Source organism: Acipenser ruthenus, chromosome 25 (genome assembly GCF_902713425.1).
Source record: "Acipenser ruthenus chromosome 25, fAciRut3.2 maternal haplotype, whole genome shotgun sequence".
NCBI lineage: Eukaryota > Metazoa > Chordata > Actinopteri > Acipenseriformes > Acipenseridae > Acipenser > Acipenser ruthenus.
The window spans coordinates 26,812,624-26,835,331 of NC_081213.1; the positions used below are offsets into that span (position 1 = coordinate 26,812,624).

Here is a 22,708-nt window from a genome sequence, read left to right on the forward strand (position 1 = left end):
CAACTTGTACAAACTGAAGGAAATTAAAAAGCTCAACAGGTTCCAGTACCCACATGGAGTACAAATACCTCAAGTATGCTGTGGGAGTTTTGCTAATTGCATCATCTTGTATGGCTAATTCTCAAACGGCTGTGAGAGTGAAAAAGCAAAAATTCACACAAACTTGTTTCTGGTTATTTTTGGTTTAAATCCCATCTTTTTAACGCTGAACTTGCTTAAAACAATAGGCAAAATAGTGTGTACAAACATCTCTCTGTAATAAGGGACTCGTTCAGCATGATCTATTGGACGTCAGGTTGCACATTCTTTTTTGCAATTAAAACGGACCACTGGTTCTCTCCTGTAGCATAGAAGGATTTTTACACTGTGGTCCAATTCATTTCAAAACAGAATCAGGAGTGTGTTCAGGCATGCAACAGTACAGATATATTACAGATATTACCGTCCCATATCAAAAAAACAAAAAAAAAGCAATCTCTTTCCAACCTTTCACTCAGCACCACATCATTTAAAAAGTACTTGATACATTTTCAAGATTGTGCGGTTGCAAAACTATTAATTCTTGGCAAACTTGCAAAGAACGCTTTTTTATACGTCTTGCGACAGCCAGTTCCAATCTGAACCCTGGTACAAGAAGCCCTGCAATGGCTGCTGCTGCAAAAAAAGAGAGGATTAACGCATGTGATCCTTTCCTATTTCGAGTTTAATAATGAACATTTTGGCTACAAATCAGCAGCCTTGTAAAATGCACTGACTGTGGAGTGAAACTATGAGGAGTTATAAAAGTACACAACATGGACACGCTCAGAGTCAGGCCTTACAAACCCCTGTCTCATCAGCCACACTCCCTGTCCGTAATGCAGGGCCAGCACGTTAAACCCCCTTCAGTTTGGGAAATCGTTTTCTGTTTGTCCTACGAGGGTCCTTCCATTTAACTGATGAGATACACAATATTTATTCCAACAGAAATAAGTACCATGATTCTAAGAATATAACAGGTATTCTCTGTGTGCAATAGGGTAGCAGTGTGGAGTAGTAGTTAGGGCTCTGAACTCTTGACTGGAGGGTCGTGGGTTCAATCCCAGGTGGGGGACACTGCTGTTGTACCCTTGAGCAAGGTACTTTAACTAGATTGCTCCAGTAAAAACCCAACTGTATAAATGGGTAACTGTATGTAAAAAATAATGTGATATCTTGTAACAATTGTAAGTCACCCTGGATAAGGGTGTCTGCTAATCAATAAATAATAATAATATATTCTATTTAGTATTTTTCAAAAAAAGTATTCAAGAGGCATGCACTATATATGAGCTTTTTTTTTACATATAAGTACCATGACGACGAATGGAAAGTGAACAACATCCACACACTTGCATTCCTAAGTGCATATATCTGGGCTGTAATTAAAACCCCTGGTTACCCAATATCAATCATTCAATTTCTCAAACAGTGACTATAAAGTATACATAAACACCTTTGCGAAGAAAATCCTAATAGCTGGCAAAGTGCAGTTTTGAAGTCTTTTTCTCTGCAAAACATAGACATTCAAAACATTGCACAATGAGCTACTAATAAGCTTGGGGCCCACTATAATGATGTGTGGGAGATTTAGAAAAGAAGAAAAAACATTTATCATGTCTAGTCCCCACTCCACCCCCGTACATGTCTTGGCCTTCTTCTGAACATAATGGTCTGGTTTCAAAGACCGATTAGCACTAATCTTGGACTCTCTTTCCTAAGATAACATCAGGTTGTCCAGGATTAGTGATAATCGGGGTCTGTGAAACTATTATACACTCACAAGACTTGGTTTATAATATATGAATAACCAAAGGAAGGAGGAGTAGCCCAGTTGTAATTGAATTCAGTGCAACAAGTGTCTATTCAAGGAATGCCTCAAACAGTAGTGCACTGGCTGTCCAAATTAAAGAAGGGGATGTCAGTACTTGATGCTTTAGTTTTCATTTGCAAATTAAGCCATTAACCTCTAACCTTTTTACATAGTTGTCAGTCCAGAACCAAGCAAAAACATGACATGTAATTTACGCATGTGCAAAGCCACTACAAACTAAACACTGCACCCCTCCTATTTCAGAGGCATGCATCAGAAAGAACCTATTGGACAATTCAGCAGGTTAATAAAAATGAATTTGGCTGGAAAATATGAGAAGAATTGGGGAATTTTAATTCTGTTTATTATTATTATTATTATTATTATTATTATTATTATTATTATTATTATTATTATTATTATTATTATTTTGAAGGAAGGGTGGGTTTAATAATATTTGTATATAAAAAGCTAACCTTAATTCATCACATGATTAATTATGTGTGTATGCTGCAGGACTGCTTTGGATCTTGACAGTTAATATTTGCACTTTGTAGATTAATAGTGTTTTTATTCTTGGAGACAATTACCAGTAGTGGAAATATTTAATCCTCTTAATGCTCTTTGGCGCAAGTTCACTTTCAGTAAAATGCCATACGGTACTTATTAAAATGCTTTTGATAGCACAGCTTTACTTGCGCAAAATTATTTAGCTGAACATTAAACATTGTTAATGTGATAACAGCCCCTTATTATTTAAGTGCTGTTTTAATCTGAACTCAGGCTAATGGCGCAGCAAAAAAATAATAATTTAAAGTATTGTTTTTCCCTTTTTTCTTGCAGTATGCTGGACCGTGCCAAAGTGCTCCTCGGTTTATTTTACTAAGCTGACGTCTTCTTTGTACATCTCATATTTTTGTCTAACCATTTGCTGCCAAATAAGGGGCTGCACAATGCAATCTATTTCAATAAATCTTTTCATTCAGACAGAATTCACCTGAGGACACAGTTTTTTTTAATATCATTTCTCAACAGAGCTGCATATAAACAATGTGTTTAACTCTGTGAGCTCTGCATACCAGCATGAAAACTGCAGGCCGCTCCAGTATAAGAAAGACTTATGTGTTTATTTCTCAGTATAAAACACTGAAGCTATTTAAATCCTTGGGTAGCTTTTCTGTTAAGCTACCTAGTGCTGAAAGAGGTAAGTGGAAGCATTTGTTTTAGATATAATTATTAAGCAATATGTAGGGTAATTCGCCTTGCTTTATTAACTGGAATCATGTGTTCTACAGTTTAAACATCATCCAAGGGAAGGTATCCTTAAGCCCTCATTTACTTAGTCCAACATATCCTACTGTCTGTAAGTGACAGAGACAATTTATCAGGTTTTACTGTACAGGGTGCAGGGTTATCTTTCTTTTTGAAATACAAGCAGAGAAGCGTAATCTCAAGGATAAAAAAGACTTTGGATAAAACTGTAATGAAAATCAGCATCAAGTCAGGCTGTAAACCTTTCCTTTTCAGATATGGTTTCTGAGAAAAGCGACCAAGAACATTTCCGAGTTTCAGATTTCAACAGCAGGGATCTTATTAAAACACTTGTTTCCAAGTGAGTAAGTATTTAAACAGGTGATTCCTGTGCATACTGTATACTGTAACTTACCACCTGACACCAAACACGTGCACTTTATGACATTAGTACCACATGCCATAAAGTGCGAGTGCTGCCTTAGTAAACCTTTAGTAACGCTTAGTTTTAGATTAAAATACTGGCGGGATTATTGCTGCATTGCTTTTGCATTGATTTGGACTGCTATTGTGTTTTCTTTTTCTTTTTTCATAGCACATTGTGCCAGTGCTGGCCAATGTGAGATTTTAATTTGCAACCCAGCTTTAACGGCACAAAGTGTCTGAAATAAGGTATTTGAACGTAACAATAAATGAACACCAGCAACTAGCACATACATTCTGGTAAAAAAAAAAAAAATCCAGTCTGAAACGGATGGGGAACCCTTAATGGATCTGATAATGAGTTCAAATAAATGATCTGGCTTTTAAAATATGCTTCCCTCATGTCTCAGGTCACATAGCACCTAAGCATAGCCACGTTTCTGTAAGTGAGCCGTACAGTATATATCTTCAGCAGGACTATAATTCTATTTAACGGCAAAGGCTAATTTTCTTAAAAAAAAAAAAAAAAAGACTTTGATCACTAACCCTGTGATGCAGAGAACTGCTCGGAGTTGACAAAGTCAATCAAGAGTATTTAACCAATGTAGGCTGATAGGCTGTCTCTGCAAGCCGTCTGTAAAGTCAGGAAGTAATGTCATGCCTTTAACTTTCATACCCATTTAGGATGTCTGCAGTAGACATGATGTCATGCATCACTTTAAATTGAGCACCTCGACTGACTTCTCTTCTCCCTTGAACTGGAAGGAGAGAATGTCAGAGTGACTCAAGACAAGAGTAGAAACATTGTAGGTCTGACAGGATCAGGCATAGGAGTGAAAAGGGCCATTCCTGATAAAAAAATAATAATAAAATACTACACTAATGATACTTTAGCAGTATGAGCAGCAGAAAATAGTCCAATGACAACATGGCCAATTAGAATGATTTTCTGTAGATACAAATGTTCATAAAATAGAATTCTATTTAAATTCTATTTAAAGCTTCCAGAATGTGGATATACTGTAGGAAGGAGATACAGTAAAGACTAGATGATTCTTTTCTCATAGACAAAATTTTTCTTTAAAATATAATATTATTTTGGAATTTAATATACAGGGAATCGTAGAAAAAAGGACTACATCGTGGTTAGTACGTTACAGTATAACAAGGGTAGATCCTACACATGTGGATATGCTGTTATGATCACAATCATCACCAGTGTTGCATTCAACACGTCAGATGCTTCAAATTCAAGACAAGATAATCACAACAAAATGATTTTTTTTTCAGTCTGCCCAAGCTGCCAAAAATAATCCATTGAAGCCAAATTCCATTCCTACAAAAGGTTGAATAACAGATTTTGTACATTTTTCCAAGGGGCAATTACCACATAATATTTATTGTGCCATTTATCATCATTATCCTACAAACTGGAGAAAAATATAAGTTGTATTTTTTATTACTAGGCTTGGTTGTTCTTAGATGTTTCTAATTATTTCAAATATTCCATGCCAATTACCACATCCCCTTTTGAGGTTTTGAATCCGTGTGAAATATTTAAACAGTTTCAAGGCTATTCACACATTGGCACTTGTATTTACAGGTCGCCAAATGATTAGAGGGGCAGGTGCTCAATCACATATAATCATCACTTCTCTTTAGGGATTCAAAATTAAAAGGTAATACACGAAGCACTTAATTATGCACTGATTTTCCTAAATTGGCACCCATGCAACCTACCTTACTGTGTTGCTCAACAACCTCTTAAACTGGCTGCGTGCTGCTGTTGGTGACTTTCTTGCAGGAGCTGTGGGGCCCGTGGCTGCAAACCCCTAAGCAAAAACAATTGATCTACTCTCCTGATGGGTAAAAGCCTCCCCCACAGCACTCATTTTCATCTTCTGTCCAGGCACTCAAACCAGGCCTCCCAACCAAAAAGAAGAAATTCCTGCAAATCGCTAGGCTGTTTAGTTTGCATTGTATTGTATTTGGTATTCACAAATGGCATGTTGCATCTAATCAACAAAATTAGAGCTACAGTACTGGTATCATGAAAAAGTGCATCACCGAGGTTAAAAATATTTATAGCAAATATGGGTGCCTCCACTGCATGGAGGAGAGATTACTCGATAGTACAGTATTTTGTAAAACAAAGATTATTTTTTTTAAATGTAATCAACAGGTAAGAGTGTAAGGAGGCTGAGAATAAGACCTCTTGAAACCTTAGTTACAAAAATGTGCTCACAATTGGTGCAACATTTCGGTTTCTTTTCCCCAGTGAAGATCATACATTGCAAGTAACAAATACATACATAAATCTTCTCTTTATTGAATTTGTGTAGTTAAACCATCTTTTAGTAAACACAATATTTTGGGTTTAAACAGATTTAAAAACCGTCATCAGCAGGGCTTAATTTAAAGCATGTTTCTTGGGCGCTGCTTGGCAAATGTTTTTAGAATGGTTATTATTTCTATTCCAAGGAGTGCAGCTGAAATTGATAAACGACAACTCTGAATAATTGAAACAAGCAGGTTAAGGAGGATGCTGGTGTTTTTAGAAAAATGTTCCCACAAGCTAGACTGGTAACTCCAAGCATACCTCTGCTTGGGTGTATACTTGATACTGCAGTAGACAAGAGTCTGGATCTCAGAGGAACTCACAAACCAGATTGGAAGGTTCATGGATCTGAAAAGCATAGTTTCTGTCTTCTGGTTTACCAAGAGCCAACGGGACCATTTACAAAAATATAAATTCACACATTTAACACAGAGAATGTTGCAAATGTATATTCTTTTGATCCAAATAAGATATTGAGGTAATCAATTATTCCATGATTTTTTTTTTTTCTTAAACTGCTTTATCCTCCAGTTAAAAGTTAATTCCATTCCCCTCCTTAACATATCTGATTAAGCGAAACAGCCTTTGAATTGTGCCCATGGTACAAGCAGAACCCTGCCTTGTTCCCTTTAGGCAAATCACACAGGAGATTGCAAGACTGTTCTTGCATTAAACCATGTACATCTGTTTCCAACAAAATTGCATGGATTCCTCCCAGGAAAATGAGTGGCTGGTTTGAATGTGAGGTTCACGTGGAATAGGACTGTGATTCTGTATGACCAACGCATGTGACATCACAGTGAATGCTAAAAGCCATTCATAGCACAGACACACAGAGAAAACAGGGTTACCCGTTTTCTGTTTTATCTGTTTCATTTTTTGTTTGTTAGGTTTTTTACTCCCTTTATCCTCTAGCTATTAAAACAGTGTTACGTTTCCACCTTATCCTGACAACTTTCAGTCTCTTAAGTTCCGATTTCAAATAAATCTGTAGATCTTAATTCACAACTGCTTAGAAAAGTTAGAAAGCAAAAAAAATGGGTGTAAAGAACAAATCAGCTTTGAAGAAATGCACTATTTTGTATTTGCTGCGTAAAGTTAATTTAGTTCCTGCTCCAAAACAGCTCATCATCCATAAAATGAAATGTGAGAGCAAGGCAAAGAAGTCATTACTGGGTCAGCATAAAATGCAACAGCTTGGTTCTGCAAACCTGAATGACAATTTTCATGGCTGACTATGCAGTGCAGTTATAGATTATTTTTTCCCGCAGCAACAGAGAACTGGGGAAATTGCTACCACATGTCAACAAAAAAAAGGCTGATGCACACTGGCTTTTCTTCATTTACTGGAACCCTTGGGCAAAAAAAAACAAACCGGAGTTGCTGCCATGGTACACCTTGAGGTAGCAATCCAGTGCAAGCAGCTTCTAAACTGTTTCAATACCCTCTTGAACAGATGAAAGCATCTAACAGTAATTAACCGCTGCACTTTCCCATAATTCCCATAATTATCTAGACTTCAGAATTATCGTGGGGTCGCTCTTACTGACTTTTAGCTAGCTGCAGCTTGTTAGGAACGTTAATGTTACAGTTTTGTAAAGCCAGGAAGAGTAAGTGGTAACTTAAATCGTTCCTTTCGGATGCTGATACAAGGATAGATTGAGAATGTGCTGTTTCTGTTCATTTACATTTTAGAATACATTTTAGATTTAGAATCCAATTCAGGAAGACCTAAAGTTCCAATGCCATTGTAGAGAAGGCATATGACAGTGGAGTAACAAATTCTTACTGCCATTGCATGTTAAAAACAAACATTTTCCTTCCTCACAGAGCCCACACGGACATTAGCATGGCAGCCTCCATTAAGTTTGTTTGTTTTGTTTACCCTACTTAATTTTAACACCAGAAATGACAAGGGCCATGAAATGGTGTTGTTCTGTTTACAAGAGTCATTACACACTCGGGAACTAAAAAGGCACAGAGAGAGAGAGAGAGAGAGAGAGAGAGAGAGAGAGAGAGAGAGAGAGAGAGAGAGAGAAATTGATTTTTATTTTTCTTTGCAATTTTTACTGCCATCCTTTTAACTCAATAATGAAACGCTGAAGGGGAAATAATTCCCTTACGCAAATATAGACCGGTCTTCAGAGCCGTAAATTGTATTGCTAAATGCTATAAAAAGCCCCAGGGAATCCTTGAAGAAAGGGAAGCAAGGAATGGGCTCTTGTGCACATGCCTTGAGCAAAACCCTTCTCTGAATCATGATCTACATTGAATAGGTTCTGTGAGAGAGTTAGTTTACCCTGGTTTGTTCTTTAATATGCTTAACTATGTTTTCACTGTGCTTTAATACACTTTGCTGTGCTTTTGCTATGGGAAACCTTTATAAGGGTTTGTCTTTGACTGTGGAAGTATCACCTTTAACAGGAAGTTTACTTTCATTCCTGACCTATAAAGCACAAAAAGGAGAGGGTGCAGCATATTCACAGTGTTTAAGTGAACGAGTGCTATGAGGTTTTCAAACCACATTTTGTTCAGGAAAGAGACAACTCTGGATTCTTGACAATCTTAATGCAGTGTCACCAAGCACATTTTAATATATTCATCATCATTTGCTCTCTCAAAGTTAAATGTTGCACGACTGATGTAATATGTAATTATAACTGTCGACTTGCTGTCTCCCGGGTCCCTCTAGAAAACAAATTAGCTGAGGCAACTCAATGAGGCTTTCCTGGTGTGCAAATTTTTAAGAAATACATATCTGCTAAAACAAGTGTATACCAAGATAGTGCCTTGGCATTCCTCTGGCTTTGAACAAACTCAACACACTGGTTATTTTAACATTTCTTGAAACTGTTTTAAACATAATAAAACACTGAAAGTTGCAAATTAAGTAATGTATTAATGTATGTACCTTTATTGGGACAACTAACAATAGTTTACAATCCAATCGATTCATTAAAAAAAAAAAAAAATCTTTTAAATATATCCAAGTTGGCAGCCAACCTTCTAGCAAAATACATAAATAAATAAATAAATAAAGAAAGAAAAACCTTGTGCAACCAGAAATGTTTTTCAAATCTATGAACTTGACTAGGCATAATATACGACCTCTTGAATTAGTTTAAGGTCCCTAATTGCTCTGATAATGATGCTGCCATCTGTATCTGCACTTACTCCATGTGTTAATTTAATTAAATGTCTTTCAGACAAGTGTAACCATTCTTCTGTTCTCCAAGATTCAGTAAATATGGCCAAATGTTTCTGTTCTATCACCTAACAGAGACCCCCGACAGAGAAGCGAGTCAGTTGGAATACTTGCTGTAGCTGCTGGTACGTGTGTGGAATATGAAGTGTGTCTCCCAAAAATGGATTCACACGCCTGTGAAAAAGTGGAGGCATGACAGCGGAAAGTTTAGCGGAAAGTACTGCACTGCTGTTTTTTTTTTTTTCTTTCTAGTAGCTAAAAGTGTAAAAAGTATGAACTCAAGCTATTTCTTTCATGTGCTCTGATTTACTGTACTGTGTTTATGCTTTCTCAGGAAAGCCAAAAAATGGACTCAAAACACTTCCTTTATTCACTAGGGTATTCTAAACATTTATTTTTAAAACAGTTTCATTTTTTTTCTTTTTTTTATTCACATCCATACACCCGCCTCACTCTGGCAGCTTTCTTGTTACTCTTTACAAGGTTGCTATGGTTCACTGAGCAACAGCAGTCGCCACAGTCCACAAACTTCTTGTAGTAAGCGGATAGGAACAAGACAACTTTTCACCAAAAAAAAAAAAACATTCCCCCACCTGCAATATCCTCCAAATAACCGTGTTACCTGCATACGTGAAGTAAAAATGAAACTTTATAAACAAAAAGGATTACTACATACTCTTTCCAAAATGATTTAGTGAGAAAAAGACAACAGATCAAAGGTCTGGAGCTCGGGGGGGCAGAGAGAAAGCGGGAGTGTATTCTGCAGAAGAAGGAGCTCATTCTTTAGCCCAGAGCGCTGCTTGCTGTGGGTGGTGGTGAGGTTAGAGGGTTATGGGGTTAATGAACATTCAACCGCAACACAGAATTATCGCAAGTCTCCATAATTGTAACCGGTACTATAACACATCTCCAGTAGACCCGTTTCCCGTTCAAATCATGGCACACTCACGTTCATTAATATTTTCTAAATACTTCTGTCCCAGCTGGTAATCATTTTGGAGATTGTTTACAATCCTGACACCCTGATTTATTGGCACTCCACTAAACAGCCCCATTAACTACATGACTCACCATTTTTTAGATCTTTGCCACAGTAAATTGTTCCCAAACCATAATGGTAAAAATCTAAATGTGTCAGGCACTTGGTAATCAGCAATTACAGCTCAATGCTGATTTTTACTTCCAGACCTCTATTGTTTTCTTGCACATGAGACAACACTACATATTATATTGTCCCTCTGAATTGTTCCACACTTTTCTGTGCATGACTTATAGAACATGTATGATTTAGCCAGTTCAGCCAATTGCTTGAAAAACAGATATTTCATTTTAAAAGCTGCCCCCTAGCCCCTCGATTCCTTGTCCTTAAAAAAGTTTCCCATTTGCATGGTCATTTTATAGATCACCATGATTTTATCATGCACATTGAAAGTGACCAGTTTATAACATCATCTGACCACCAAAGGTCAGGAGCAGAAATGGCACTAGATGACTGCTAAGCTTGTATAATGTCTGCTATGCTTTGTTGCCCCTGCAGTTTACTGCAGCAACGTTCTGAAAGAGTACTGTGCTCATGCTGATTGACTTTTGGTTTAGGTAATTTTAATTGAGAAAGCACTCAGCCTGACCAGTCTCAGGGTCTGAGAAATTGCTTCAGTGGGTGGGGCCTAGGCTGCAGTCTGTGACACGTGGGCTAGTGCTTCTGACTGGGTGTGGCCAGTGTGGTAATAAACTCAGTGTCCAACTGACTTTTCTAAAATGCAGGACACACTTAGATACTACAGAAATCTTAACAATGAGCAACCTATTTTCGCCCTGACTACGGTTTACACTTTGAGATTTAAAGGATTGGACTTGTGCAATCAGTCACATTTATATAGCACCTTACAACTAATCATTACAACACAAACCAGCATTTAACCCAGTATTTGTGTCGACTCAGCAGGTCTGAGACCTGGGCTACCTTTGAGAAACTTGAATACAGCACAACCCCTTCAGGAAAAGTAGATGTTGTATGCAACTAAACTAAATTATGAATAGTATTTTTTTTTCCCCTTTAACTTAAATATTATCAATTTAGAAACACGAGCGATACAGAGAAGCAGTGCTGGTATCAAATGCTTTATTTTTTTATTTTATTTTATTGTATTGCTCTGGAAACATTGCTAATGGAAATTATTACAAAACCAGAGCTTCACTTTGTGTTTATCCTGTAATAGCTGTTCAAACAAGTGTCTGTTCCTTTTAAAAGCACATGATAATGTAAACATATGACCTTAGCTCTCTGTTTCTCTATCAAATTGAATCCGTTCTGCTCCTTCTTCAAGCACTACTGTTACACTGCACGGCACCTTTACCAGCTGACTGCAGCTCTCAATTTTCTTTCAAAACATTGACAGAAATGTTATTTCATTAAGATTAAATGTGTCTCAAGATTCTCCAATTGTTTAGTCTAGCAGCAAATCAACCAGAAAGACGACTAGAAACTGCTCTTTTCTTGATAACGAGATATGTTTAAACCACATAAGCCATGTTTAGCTAGCTATAACACAAGCTAAATATTTTTAACCGATTATGTATACATTACACTGAACAATCTGACAAGCTACTTGAATAGTACCGTATGTTCCATGTTAGTTGGCTTATTTGGTTTAGGTGAAGACCCCAGCAACCTGTAGGGTGCCATTTTAATCCGAGTGTTAAAATAATTACCTCTACACTGTGTCTCATTAGATCCCTCCAGATGCCATCAAAAGTAGTAGCCTCTCATTTTAAAAGCTATGTTGCCATATGAATCCTCACAGAGCATCTCTAAAATATGCTGATGGCAAATTGAATACCTGTTTGACTTTTTTTTTGGATGGAGAGCCTTTATAAATGAGAAAAAAAATCCTGTTGAATTTTCTTGCAGTTTCCAAATATATTTAGTTTAAATGAAGAATCCCTGTCGTTTACTTGCTCTTTTGTAATTATTATACTGCGTGTAAACATTTCTTGGGAGATTTTAAAACTAAAATCTCTAGTGCCGTAGAGAGCTTCTCAGCCACCGCTGTGTTTGCTGCTTACAACATTAGCTTTGAAAACTATGAGGAATTTACAGTAAGGGGGATTCGACTAAGATACAGAGTACACAACCGTACCTCATAAGCATTCTGTGTCTACAGATAAACGTGATCTTCTTGGGTTAATTAACTAGAGATCCGGCAATGCTCCCAACGGATAGCTTTACATGACAGAAGTGTACTGCACCCTGACTTAACTGAGAGTGTGTGTGTCTGCATGCTCTGTGCTGTAGGGGGAGATTTACACAGGAAAGCTTACAACAGGAGCGTGCAACGCTGCAAACTTAACTTCCCTCACAACACTGACTGCTGGATAAAAGACATTCCAAGTTCAGGATGGATCTTTCAAATGAAACAGATTAAAACAAATACTCCTCTAGGAGGCAGGAAGACAAACGCTAATTAAGCCCTAGAGCGAAAAAAAAAAGTATATTGTGACAACATTAAGGTCTAGGCATTAAGCTTCCCCCAACATCTGCTGCACACTGAAACACTCACCAACTTCTCCATCTTTTCATTCAAACAATATCCCCACAGAGTAAAAAAGGACTGCAGCTCCAGTAACCTGACCTAGGCTTGTTGTATATGACCCAAATGTTTATACATCATTAATAAAAAAGAGAATCAAAACAAAGAGCGCATACATTGGTTCAGGGAAACGTTTGCATAGCTTGGCTCTACCGTCACATGAACTCTGAAAACAGAAACAAATGGAAAGTGTGCAACAGAGGAACTGAACCATGTCATAACTGCACTTTCAGACATTACTCCTACCAGAAAACAAGCCACCCAACAGACCTCCCAACACTTACAAATGGGTTATCTATTAATAGTTAGGCGTATTCCTCCACAAATATTTTATACCACAACAGTTCTGTTTATCCCTTTCAGTCCTTAGTGTCATCGGAAATCACGCTGGAACCTCATGGGACTCCTAGGAACCAGGCCTTTTTTTATTATATATATTATAATATATATTTTTCAAATCCTATTTGTAAATTGTATTATTTACAACCTTGTCCATAACTTCAAAACAGTCCATCAAAAATATAAGGTAAAATGAAGCCAAGTAGACAAATGTACATTGTACACCGACGAAGGCACAACATGACTTCAGTTTCGTATACGTTTTTTTTTATCTTATATTTACATCATAATTCTTGTCAATCACACCATTATTTTTTCAACAGTCTACATGTTCCCAAGCAAATTGTTGGGTTGCTAATTCTCCACATTTCAACCTTGTCTCTTTCAGGGCTAAGTATGCTTACAGAAACACTACCTACATTTTGTTGTCTTATAATGAACAGTAAGAAAAAATGGGACATTTAGTATATTACATTACTGTAGTTTACTGGTCTGCTGTTTTGAGTGGAGTTATCTTGAATCATCTGGAATGGACTGACCAAGGTATCAATGCATACTCCACTGCCTTATGATAAACTGTGACAAGTTTATCAATGCTGCAATTTAAAAGAGAATTATGAGAAAGCTTGTGTCTACTGTAATGGCGTCCCTTTCATTGGTATGTGTATGAGAAAACTGCTCTGATATAAGAGAGATAGAAATGTGTTATGATGTTTACTGTATGAAGGACTTACATTTTGGTTTTGAATGTGTGGTTAGAAATAATGGTTAATAAACATGTTGGACAGAGAGCGTTTCAATGGTGAGACTAGGAGGCAAAGCCATACCCCCTTTCTCAATCCTGTCCCAACGGCATTACTCCACACCACCTCCTTGTTGGCTTACATTTTTCAGACAAGGTGAACACAGTGAAGTATTTATATCAAGTAAAATAATATTGGTAATCGAATTTCAGGAAGCCACCAAAACAGTACAAGTTGACACTGACAGCACCTATTGTGGTACTTGATTTATAAAGTCGTGGGCCTGAGATTAAACATTTCTCCTCTACATTAAAAAAGCGAATCAGGTCCATAGGAGCCAACTGTCTATTAACCCATTATGAAATCGGGAAGCTTATGTTTCCAGATAACCCAACGCCAATTCCTTTCAATATGATGCAGTCGGCGTCCTCATGCCAAAATCCTTTGCACATGTATAGACAATTACACCTAATTTTCATCCCAAATTGCTTCCTGCAATGAAGAGTGGACATCATTAAGAAACTTTCTCCATTTCCCTTACAAAGAGATCTTAAGTATCATTTCCAAGAGGATAGAAGTTGAAGACAATTTCTCATGTGTTCCAACTGATAAAATCATTACACCCACACTGTTCATTTCAAAAGAACAAGGGGAAAATGCTGTATACCTTCTATGGGCATATAAAACAGTTGGACGCCCCTTTAAAACCACAAGGAATCATTTTACAAGGTGAGGCACTCAAGGAAGACATAGTACATCAATGCATTTACCGGAGCTGAAGAATCATTATAACTAAATCATGAACATAGGCTGCAAATAATATCTGCATAACAGAGGATAGGTGCATTGCTAGTAAATGAATAATATTTTGGATACCACTGGATTTGAGAGACGGATTGCTCATTAAAATCCTTGGCATATTTTTAAAGAGGAAACAATTATCTATTCAGGGATAGCAAGATATTTAGTGAGCAAGTAGTCTGAGTGAAGTTATCCGGCAATAAACTTCCTATCCCCAGTTGTACTGCTTCCCTAGAAAAAGGGTACTATTCTACTTATATCTTGCTCATTAAAATAGTTAGCATATTTTTAAAAGAGGAGATGATTACCTATTCAGAGATACCAGGGTATTTAGTAAGTAAAGGGTCTGAGTGAGGAAAAATGGGCAATACAATCCCCACCCCTAGTCTTGTAAATTGTTTGTTGTTTCCAAACTTCTGAACATTACTGTATATGTACTTGTGTCTTTAGATGTATTTGCCTGTGCTTTGTGATTCCGTGGCATGAAATATGCTCTACATTGCTGGTGTTATTCACAGAATTTCAACTCAGGGTTGTAAAGCCTTTCTGTGCACCTTAGCTCTAAAGTAATGAGCCTTCACTGGCGCCAAAGAAAATATCAGTATTTGTTTTGTTAATACTTGGCATTGATTCGTCTGAAAATAACAAAGCCGGACAGTTTTGTGTTCTGTCTGCAACACTTGCCTCAGTCTGGAGTATGGCAGATCTCTGCTCCTTGGCAGTGAGAGACTCCTTGAGCACCTCGATGTGTTGCTTGCAATCCGAGTTTTGATTGGTCAGTGTCTCAAGCTTGGTTTGTAAGGCAAGGAGTTCAGATTCCTTTTTTGACAGTTCTTGTTTCAACTGGTCAATCTGGGAAAAAAAGAAGGAAAATACTGTAAGAGTAGGCAAAAAATAGCACTTGCTTATTCCACATCACTCACACACATCAACGTGTAAACAGCAGAAAGTCAAATCACTGTTTGAAATAGTTTTTTCATTTTAAAACATTTAGGAGACATACATGCATTTCACTGACATCAAAAAAGACAATAGAAATACATGTTAGAACAAAAAAATAAGAGGTACATTCAAATATTTGGCAGGCTTTGTGGCGAACACAACAGACAGATGCAAAGCCAAATTAGATTTCTACTCATTTGGATTTCTTTAAGGATCACAGTCATTCTTGTCACCATATCCTGCCAAAAATGTGAACATGTCTTAAAAGCAGAGGCTATATACTGTAAAAAGATACTGTATGTTATTCCAGATTAGCCCAGCAGACACTTCAAAACAATAACATCCAAAAACATAGCCGATAAACAGCTTGAAGCAAAAAGGTACTACTGTATAGTCTACTATCCAGGGGCGTTGACAGTGGGCTTTTTGGGGGTCTGAAGACTGCACAGTATTCCTCAAGGACCCCATAGAAAAGTGAGTGGTGCAGTCATCCTAAAAAAATAAAAACATGCACTGTGTTCATCAGGATTTTATCCTGAAGCACAAGCACCCAGAGATAAGCACAGAAAGGACGTTAAGGTTTACTTGCTTTCTTTATTGTCCAGCAGGTGGCAAGGACTAATACAGAATACTTTACATGTATAATGGGTACAGATGATGGCTGAGACCAAGATTGCAGGTGTAATATGTTGAGTGCCCAGTAGGGGGCATAAACACAACAAAGGCTTCTGCATAGTTGATTCCACTCCTTACTCAGCAACACTACTCCTTGAAGAATACCGCTCTATCCGTTTGCCCCAGTAGTGCCTTGCATTAATTCAAATCATTCATAAGAAAATAAACAAAATATATTGTCTGGTTTCACAGACCTTGATTAGCACTAATCCTGGACAACCTTTCTTAAGAAAACACAGTCCAAGATTAGTGCCAATCAGGGCCTGTGAAACCAGCAGCATGAATACAGAATACGGAAAATATATCAAAAGCGCATTCATAGTCTTATAATAAATTATGCACATCTTACAGCATATATATATATATATATATATATATATATATATATATATATATATATATATATATATAGCTGAATTGGACTTAAAATAGAAAGCTTCCCTTTTTCAAATTATTCCAATTCTGATTTCTGTAATCAACATAAGAAAATAAACACAGGCCTCCTGTCTTGCACATGGTGCGTGCAAGTGTTCATTTCAAAGGTCAATAGTCTGCCTGATGTACTGAGGAGGATTATAGCACCAAAGCTGTTATTAATGAAAAGCCCATTGTTAAACATCACTAGTCCCTGATCTCTTATCTGAGAAACCTTTCTTTAACAATCAGTGTGCTTCTCTTTGATTTATCAGTTCTCAATCTGCAGCCTCCGCCACTGAAAGACGAGACGGAAAAAGAAGATCCACTTGATGACAGAATAATAAATACCATTTAAAAGGCTTTAGGATGAATGGTGGAACCTGTACCTTTGGGGAACATATTGAAAGGCAGCACAGTGTTGCTGAAAGAGTCTGAGTCAGCCGAATCTGATCACGCCAGCCAATTAACTGTCAAGTGGATGTGAAAAAGATCAAGAACGTTCGTTTTAATATACTAATCACTTTGTACTTACCAGGGGTCCGTATTTGAGTACTTTGATAAATATTCATTACCCCCGAAAAAAAGAAAAAAGAAACCCTCAGATACATTACTTTGATTCTGCAATTGATTCAATTAATTGCAAAGAAGTTGGCAGAATGGTGGCAGCAGTCGGAAGACTGACTGGGCGTCATGCCAGCGGAATTGGAAACAAGAAGCGTAGTTGCTACTAATGTAACGCTACCCTTCCACATGTAGGTTTGTAGGTAGTGTACTGTAGGTAGGATGTTTTAAAAATATGAAACCTTAAGTTTTCTGGTATAAAGATAATGTTTTTGCGTTGAAAACTGTAGTGAGGCACGGGGGGAAAAACTGTCTGTACAGGTGAGAGAGTTCATAAAAATATTTGCGTATGGGTTTTGAACCAATGTAACAGGATGCAAACTTTAAAACAGCTGTTGTATGCTAATTCCAAAATTATGAACATATTACGGCTGAGAACTTGATATCAAGATTATGAAAAGGCCATTTCCTGATTGGGAAAGGTTATTTCCAAGAACACACCAGTGTTTTTTTTTTTTTTGGGTGGAACCCAAAATATCGCTGCCATCTGTTTCTGGATTATGAAAATAGCACCGATTAAACAAAAAGAAAAGAAAAGAAAAGGTAAAATGAATAATGCACTGCAGACAACTCCCCGCGTTAAAACCGTGTGACTGTTTCTGCCATAAATGCACTGAACACTCACAGGAAAAGTACTGAAGAATCTGAAGGCGAGCTTCACACAGATCTACGACAGGAGGGCGTAAATGAATCTAATTTCTGCATAATTAATAATAAAACAGGATACATTTGGCTGCTGCAGTTCTATTGGGTCACATTGGTGTTGTCGGCTGTAAGCAGTACAGTGAGGCCATGCCTAAAGAAAGTGTTCTGTCAGTAAACCTGTCTACGTGGTGACCTGCTCTTAACAGCCAGTAAACCCCAATAAATAAAGGGCAATGGCAAAAGAACCTTGAATAAGCAGCCACACATGGTCACTTCCTTTGCTAAATTCAGGCTTCACTGTTACCGTACCTTGTTTTTCATAAACTTCGAATGGTTCTTGTACACCTCCATCTGCTTCATTTCTTCTTCTCGGTCTTCTGTGTTCAGCAAACCGTTAGTCTTCAACATCTGGATTTCGTCTTCAAGATCCCTTAAATTCCTCTCAAGTGATGCGATTTTGGTATCCTGTTGTTCATCATAAATTATAAAATACAAAAAAAAAAAATCAGCTACTGTAATACTGGGACAAACAGGTCCTACACACTGCAATACGTAAGACTCACAGGCCCAAAATACACGGTCAAGGAACATCATAGCAAACCTGCAGTAAATTTGCAAAACTGACCAGCATCAATTAATAACCAGCATTTCCTTGCATGTTCTGTGTCTGGTGCAGAGATACCCGTAACACTTTTGGCTTCATGAAGATGAAAGACAATCCTATCTAGATTGCATCTCCAAACACTTCACTAGTTTGAAATAATAATGAATGGACTTTCAAACACAATGCGTTGCATCTCCCTCCTGCCGAGTGCTTGGAGAGAAAGCCTTTAATGCTCTACACTGAAGTCCACGTTCATGATAGGAAGAGAATTATCGGACAGCATTCATATCTGGCGCGTTGTGCTGAAAGAATTTATTCGCAGTGATCAGCAATAAGGCTCTTTCTTTTGTCTTATTCAAGACACAAACAATGCAATGTCTCCACTTAGTGTTCACTGTTACATAATTAATACGATGCCCTCTTATGAAATGCCTTTTTAATGAAGGAAAACAAGACACCTTATTATTAATACACATGAATCACTTTCAAAAGATGCATGAAAGGGACAACGCTGGCTGTCATGACGAAGGGGTTTGAAAAGACAACACTGACAGGTTATTGATTACAGAGTTATTGAAAATGACAGCACTTCTGCCTCAACTAGAGAAACCTGAAACACTAAGGAACCTAAGAGGATTTAACACAACTGAACAGGATCCCCTTCCATTCTTCTATTTTACAAAAAGCCTCTGCAAAGCTTTGTTGATGCTGCAATTCTGCATCGAGTTCTGTACACAAGCCCTGCATAAGAGTCGCTATTTTCAGTATGCTTCTGTTCTAATGCAAATCAGTCAAAGAAGTGCTAATTTACAGTATCCTGCCACTATCTCTACTGAATCATTTGAATTAGTATTTGGTTATGCTGATCTCAGCTCCACTTCTTTAGCCCAATGCATTTTTATTAAAAATAAATAAATAAACTTAATTCTTTACAGCATTTATTTTCAGATTGCAGTATTGCAATTACTAAATGAACACAGAATGTTTATTATTGATGAATAATCTTTCCTGTTTCTCTCTCTTGAAAAAGCTTGACGATCTCAAACACTCACACTACAAACAAAACTGTAACTGCAAACAGAGGATAAAAAAGAGAGAGCCAATGGCATGCAATCTAATTGTTTGCGTCTTGTATAAACATTCGGAAAATATCAAAAGACACAAGACAATTGTTGAGTGTATGTTCATAATCAAACCACGCCCAGCTGCGGAATGCTGAGAAACATCAAAGAGCATGCAAAAAAGACACTGTTTTATTCTCATAAAGAATTCTTAAAGGTGCAGCACTTCTATTAACACGGGGAAGATATTTACTGAATAATAGAAGGCTAGACATTGATCCTGAAATAGAAAAGGGCAACTATGAACAATAGCATGCATAGTTATTGGTTCTCTCCATCCAAATCTGTAAGCAACAACTTATAATCATCTACAGAGATTCAGGATTATTATATAGGGTATTTAACTCATTCAGCATCAAGTATGTTTACAGAGAGACTACTCTAGTATACTGTAACTAATTAAACTGTGTCTCATTGTGATAAATTAATAGTACAGCTATGGCCAAAAGTTTTGCACCACCCTACAGAATAACTAATTTTGCTTCATAAAGTCAAATGAAACCTGATGAATAATGTTATGTTTAACATATTGAATTACATACAGTTTTGTAGTTTTCCTGTATACTTAACAAAAAACTGACAAAAATAAAAAAATGTGATATTTCGAAATGTAATATGACAGACTGTACTACGATTCTGGCTTCCGGTAGATTTTTGCGATATCATTTTGTAGTTTCTTTGATTAAATGATGTTAAATAAAAGATCTACATTATGTTCATATAGTTTTTTTTTTTTGTTTTTTTTTGTAATTATGTCTCAATCCTAAAATTCTAGGTGATTCTAAACTTCTGGCCATAGCTGTAGGCATAGATGCACAGTATTCGTTTACGATTAGTTTACAGTTTACTGGTCTACTGTTTTGAGTGCAGTTATCTTGCTGAAGTATGACCTGTAAACAGCTCTACGCTGCTGAAAGAGTTAGGAGCATCATTGTGTTTGGACACAGCACATTAATTAGCCTATTTGTCCATGCATTTGCTTAAGCTCAGAAGCAACACTGCACATTTAAAAGTATTCAGCAATCTGGAAAGGAGAAAATGCGGTTAAACTGTTCAAATGTAATCAGTTTTTCAAAAAGTGAAAGAAAAACATCAGCTTCACAAAAAGCAAACCGCTAACATACTGTACCTGCCATATTACATCAGGATCAAAACAGAACGGAGGGGCTGTTTTCTGCAAAAGTTACACAGTATGAATAGCAGCACAGTTTTATTGTCATTATAACATCTTAGCGTCGTATTGTTAATGAATGATATGTTAGTGTGAGCCCAGGTGTGCTTCTAATAAAGCAATACAAGCTGACAAAGAGTTTCATTAGGTTATAACCTAAACTCCAAGTGTATTTAGAATAACATGTGGGGCCCCCTTGCCAGGAAACCCAACCACATGACCAGATATTAAGATATTCACAGGGTTTTCTGCATTTTTATATCGATTGTGTGCGTAATGTGCTACAGTGCACTGCATGTGCAAGACTGCATGTTAAGTACACACTAGCATACTGTAATATGGTGTGTGTATACTGCACAGAAAAAACATATCACTCAAGTAACTATTTGGCTTAGTGTACCCTTGACAAAAAATAATGTTTTCTTTACAAACCTCAAATCATAAACAGGTGGTTTTGTTTAATTTGTTCCTAAGTGTTAAACATTGGTCTTGTGTGACATTTAATAGCATGGCTTGGGGCGCATTTGCTTCCTTCTGCTCGAAGGGGTTTAAACACCTACCTTCCATTGTGCGAGGCTCGCTATACATGTCTCAAAAACTTGGCTATCACTAAACAAATTCCATTTCTAGTTTGTATGTAAAAATTGATATGAATCAGTGGCAGCTATTTCGGTCTGGAATGGATTCAACTCGTGCCTCTTGGGTAAAACCCTAAACCCGCGGCTCCACCCAATCCTGTGGAAGAACAGCACAGAATTCCAGATAAACCTATTTCTCTTTTGTCCCTGCCTTCAACTGAGATTACAGTAAATTCCTGATGAGAGTTTACTATTAAACGTACAGTAGCAGCTATACATTGCTATAACACTACACCGCCTGCAGTACCTCCCAATGTTTCTTCTTTAGAAAGTGTCTTCTGAAGTTCCAATCCTAGTTTCTGTCTCTTCTTTAACCCCTCCCACAAATGTGAAGTTCTCAAACAAGTCTCTAGATTTTTTTCAGTTTGGCATTGAAGATCTTAATAAAGAGTTGGACGGAATATTCGGAGAAGGGACAGAGAAAATAACCTTTGTGCCAGGAGATAAAGGGTCAGAACTTTCACTGTAGGCACCTTTAATGTATTTTGTTATTTTAAATTTAATCAAATGTGTGATTTGGCTCCACTGTTCCCAGCTAGTGTTACCATTTTCCAGCCACACCCTGAAGCTTCACTGAGCACTTCCACTGATTCTCAGCTGCAGCCAATCAAGCATCGAAAGAAAAGCAAAAGCCTGCGCCATCACGGAAACAAAAACGAACAACAGAGAACCTTATGTGTTGGACATAACTAAGAGGCAGGAGGGTGCCTGTTTGAATAAATTGTACATGCCATGACCCCTTTGAAAACGGGGGAGGCAGTGCTGCAAGTGTTTAAAAATGTTTTACCAAGATAAGCTGTTTGAGATGACGACATCCGGTTTACAGAAGTGTCCTGGTGTGCTTGTCTATATTGGGGGCAGGGTACTACAGTATCTTCCTATAAGCACTCACTGCAGAATCTATGGACTAACTGGAGAAGTAGGGCTGCATTTCCTATTGAGAAAGGATCACTTATGGACCCTGACTCAATTCCTTCTACTGCGTTCTGACATTATTTAAAGGATCTCTGCAAATGTGGCAGACAGCTGAACCAGGAATCTACTTGGGCAACTCTTCTCAATTAGGTCCCTCCATCACGTCTCTCACAGAAGAGTGTACAATATAGAATATATTTATACACATGGTAATGTCATGGAAATAAAAACATATCTTGCAGATTAAATACACACAGTTACAGTAAAACTTGTAATACCCCTGTCTAATTGCACCAATTGCAAAAAACGTCCTCCAAGTCTGGATTTGGGAAGCAAAGTGAGAAATACCCCAGAAACATCCTTAATGAGAAGCAGAACGTTTGAAAGGAGCGCAGTCTCATATCATCGTGTATAAACTTTTCAACATGTGCAAGTGCA

At 37.3% G+C, this 22,708-nt stretch overlaps 1 protein-coding gene across 14 annotated transcripts in view; it reads right to left on the reverse strand.

Annotated features, from left to right (window-relative positions):
- The window catches only part of LOC117412450 (ERC protein 2), a 256,504-nt gene that overhangs the window by 191,227 nt on the left and 42,569 nt on the right, over positions 1–22,708 (reverse strand). For all 14 annotated transcript variants that reach the window (XM_058999907.1, XM_058999908.1, XM_058999903.1 and 11 more), the window contains 2 exons: positions 18,131–18,286; positions 15,206–15,373 (listed from right to left, as the gene is read on the reverse strand). In XM_058999907.1, the coding sequence (XP_058855890.1) occupies positions 15,206–15,373; positions 18,131–18,286 (324 nt within the window). The remainder of the gene's footprint in view (positions 1–15,205; positions 15,374–18,130; positions 18,287–22,708) is intronic.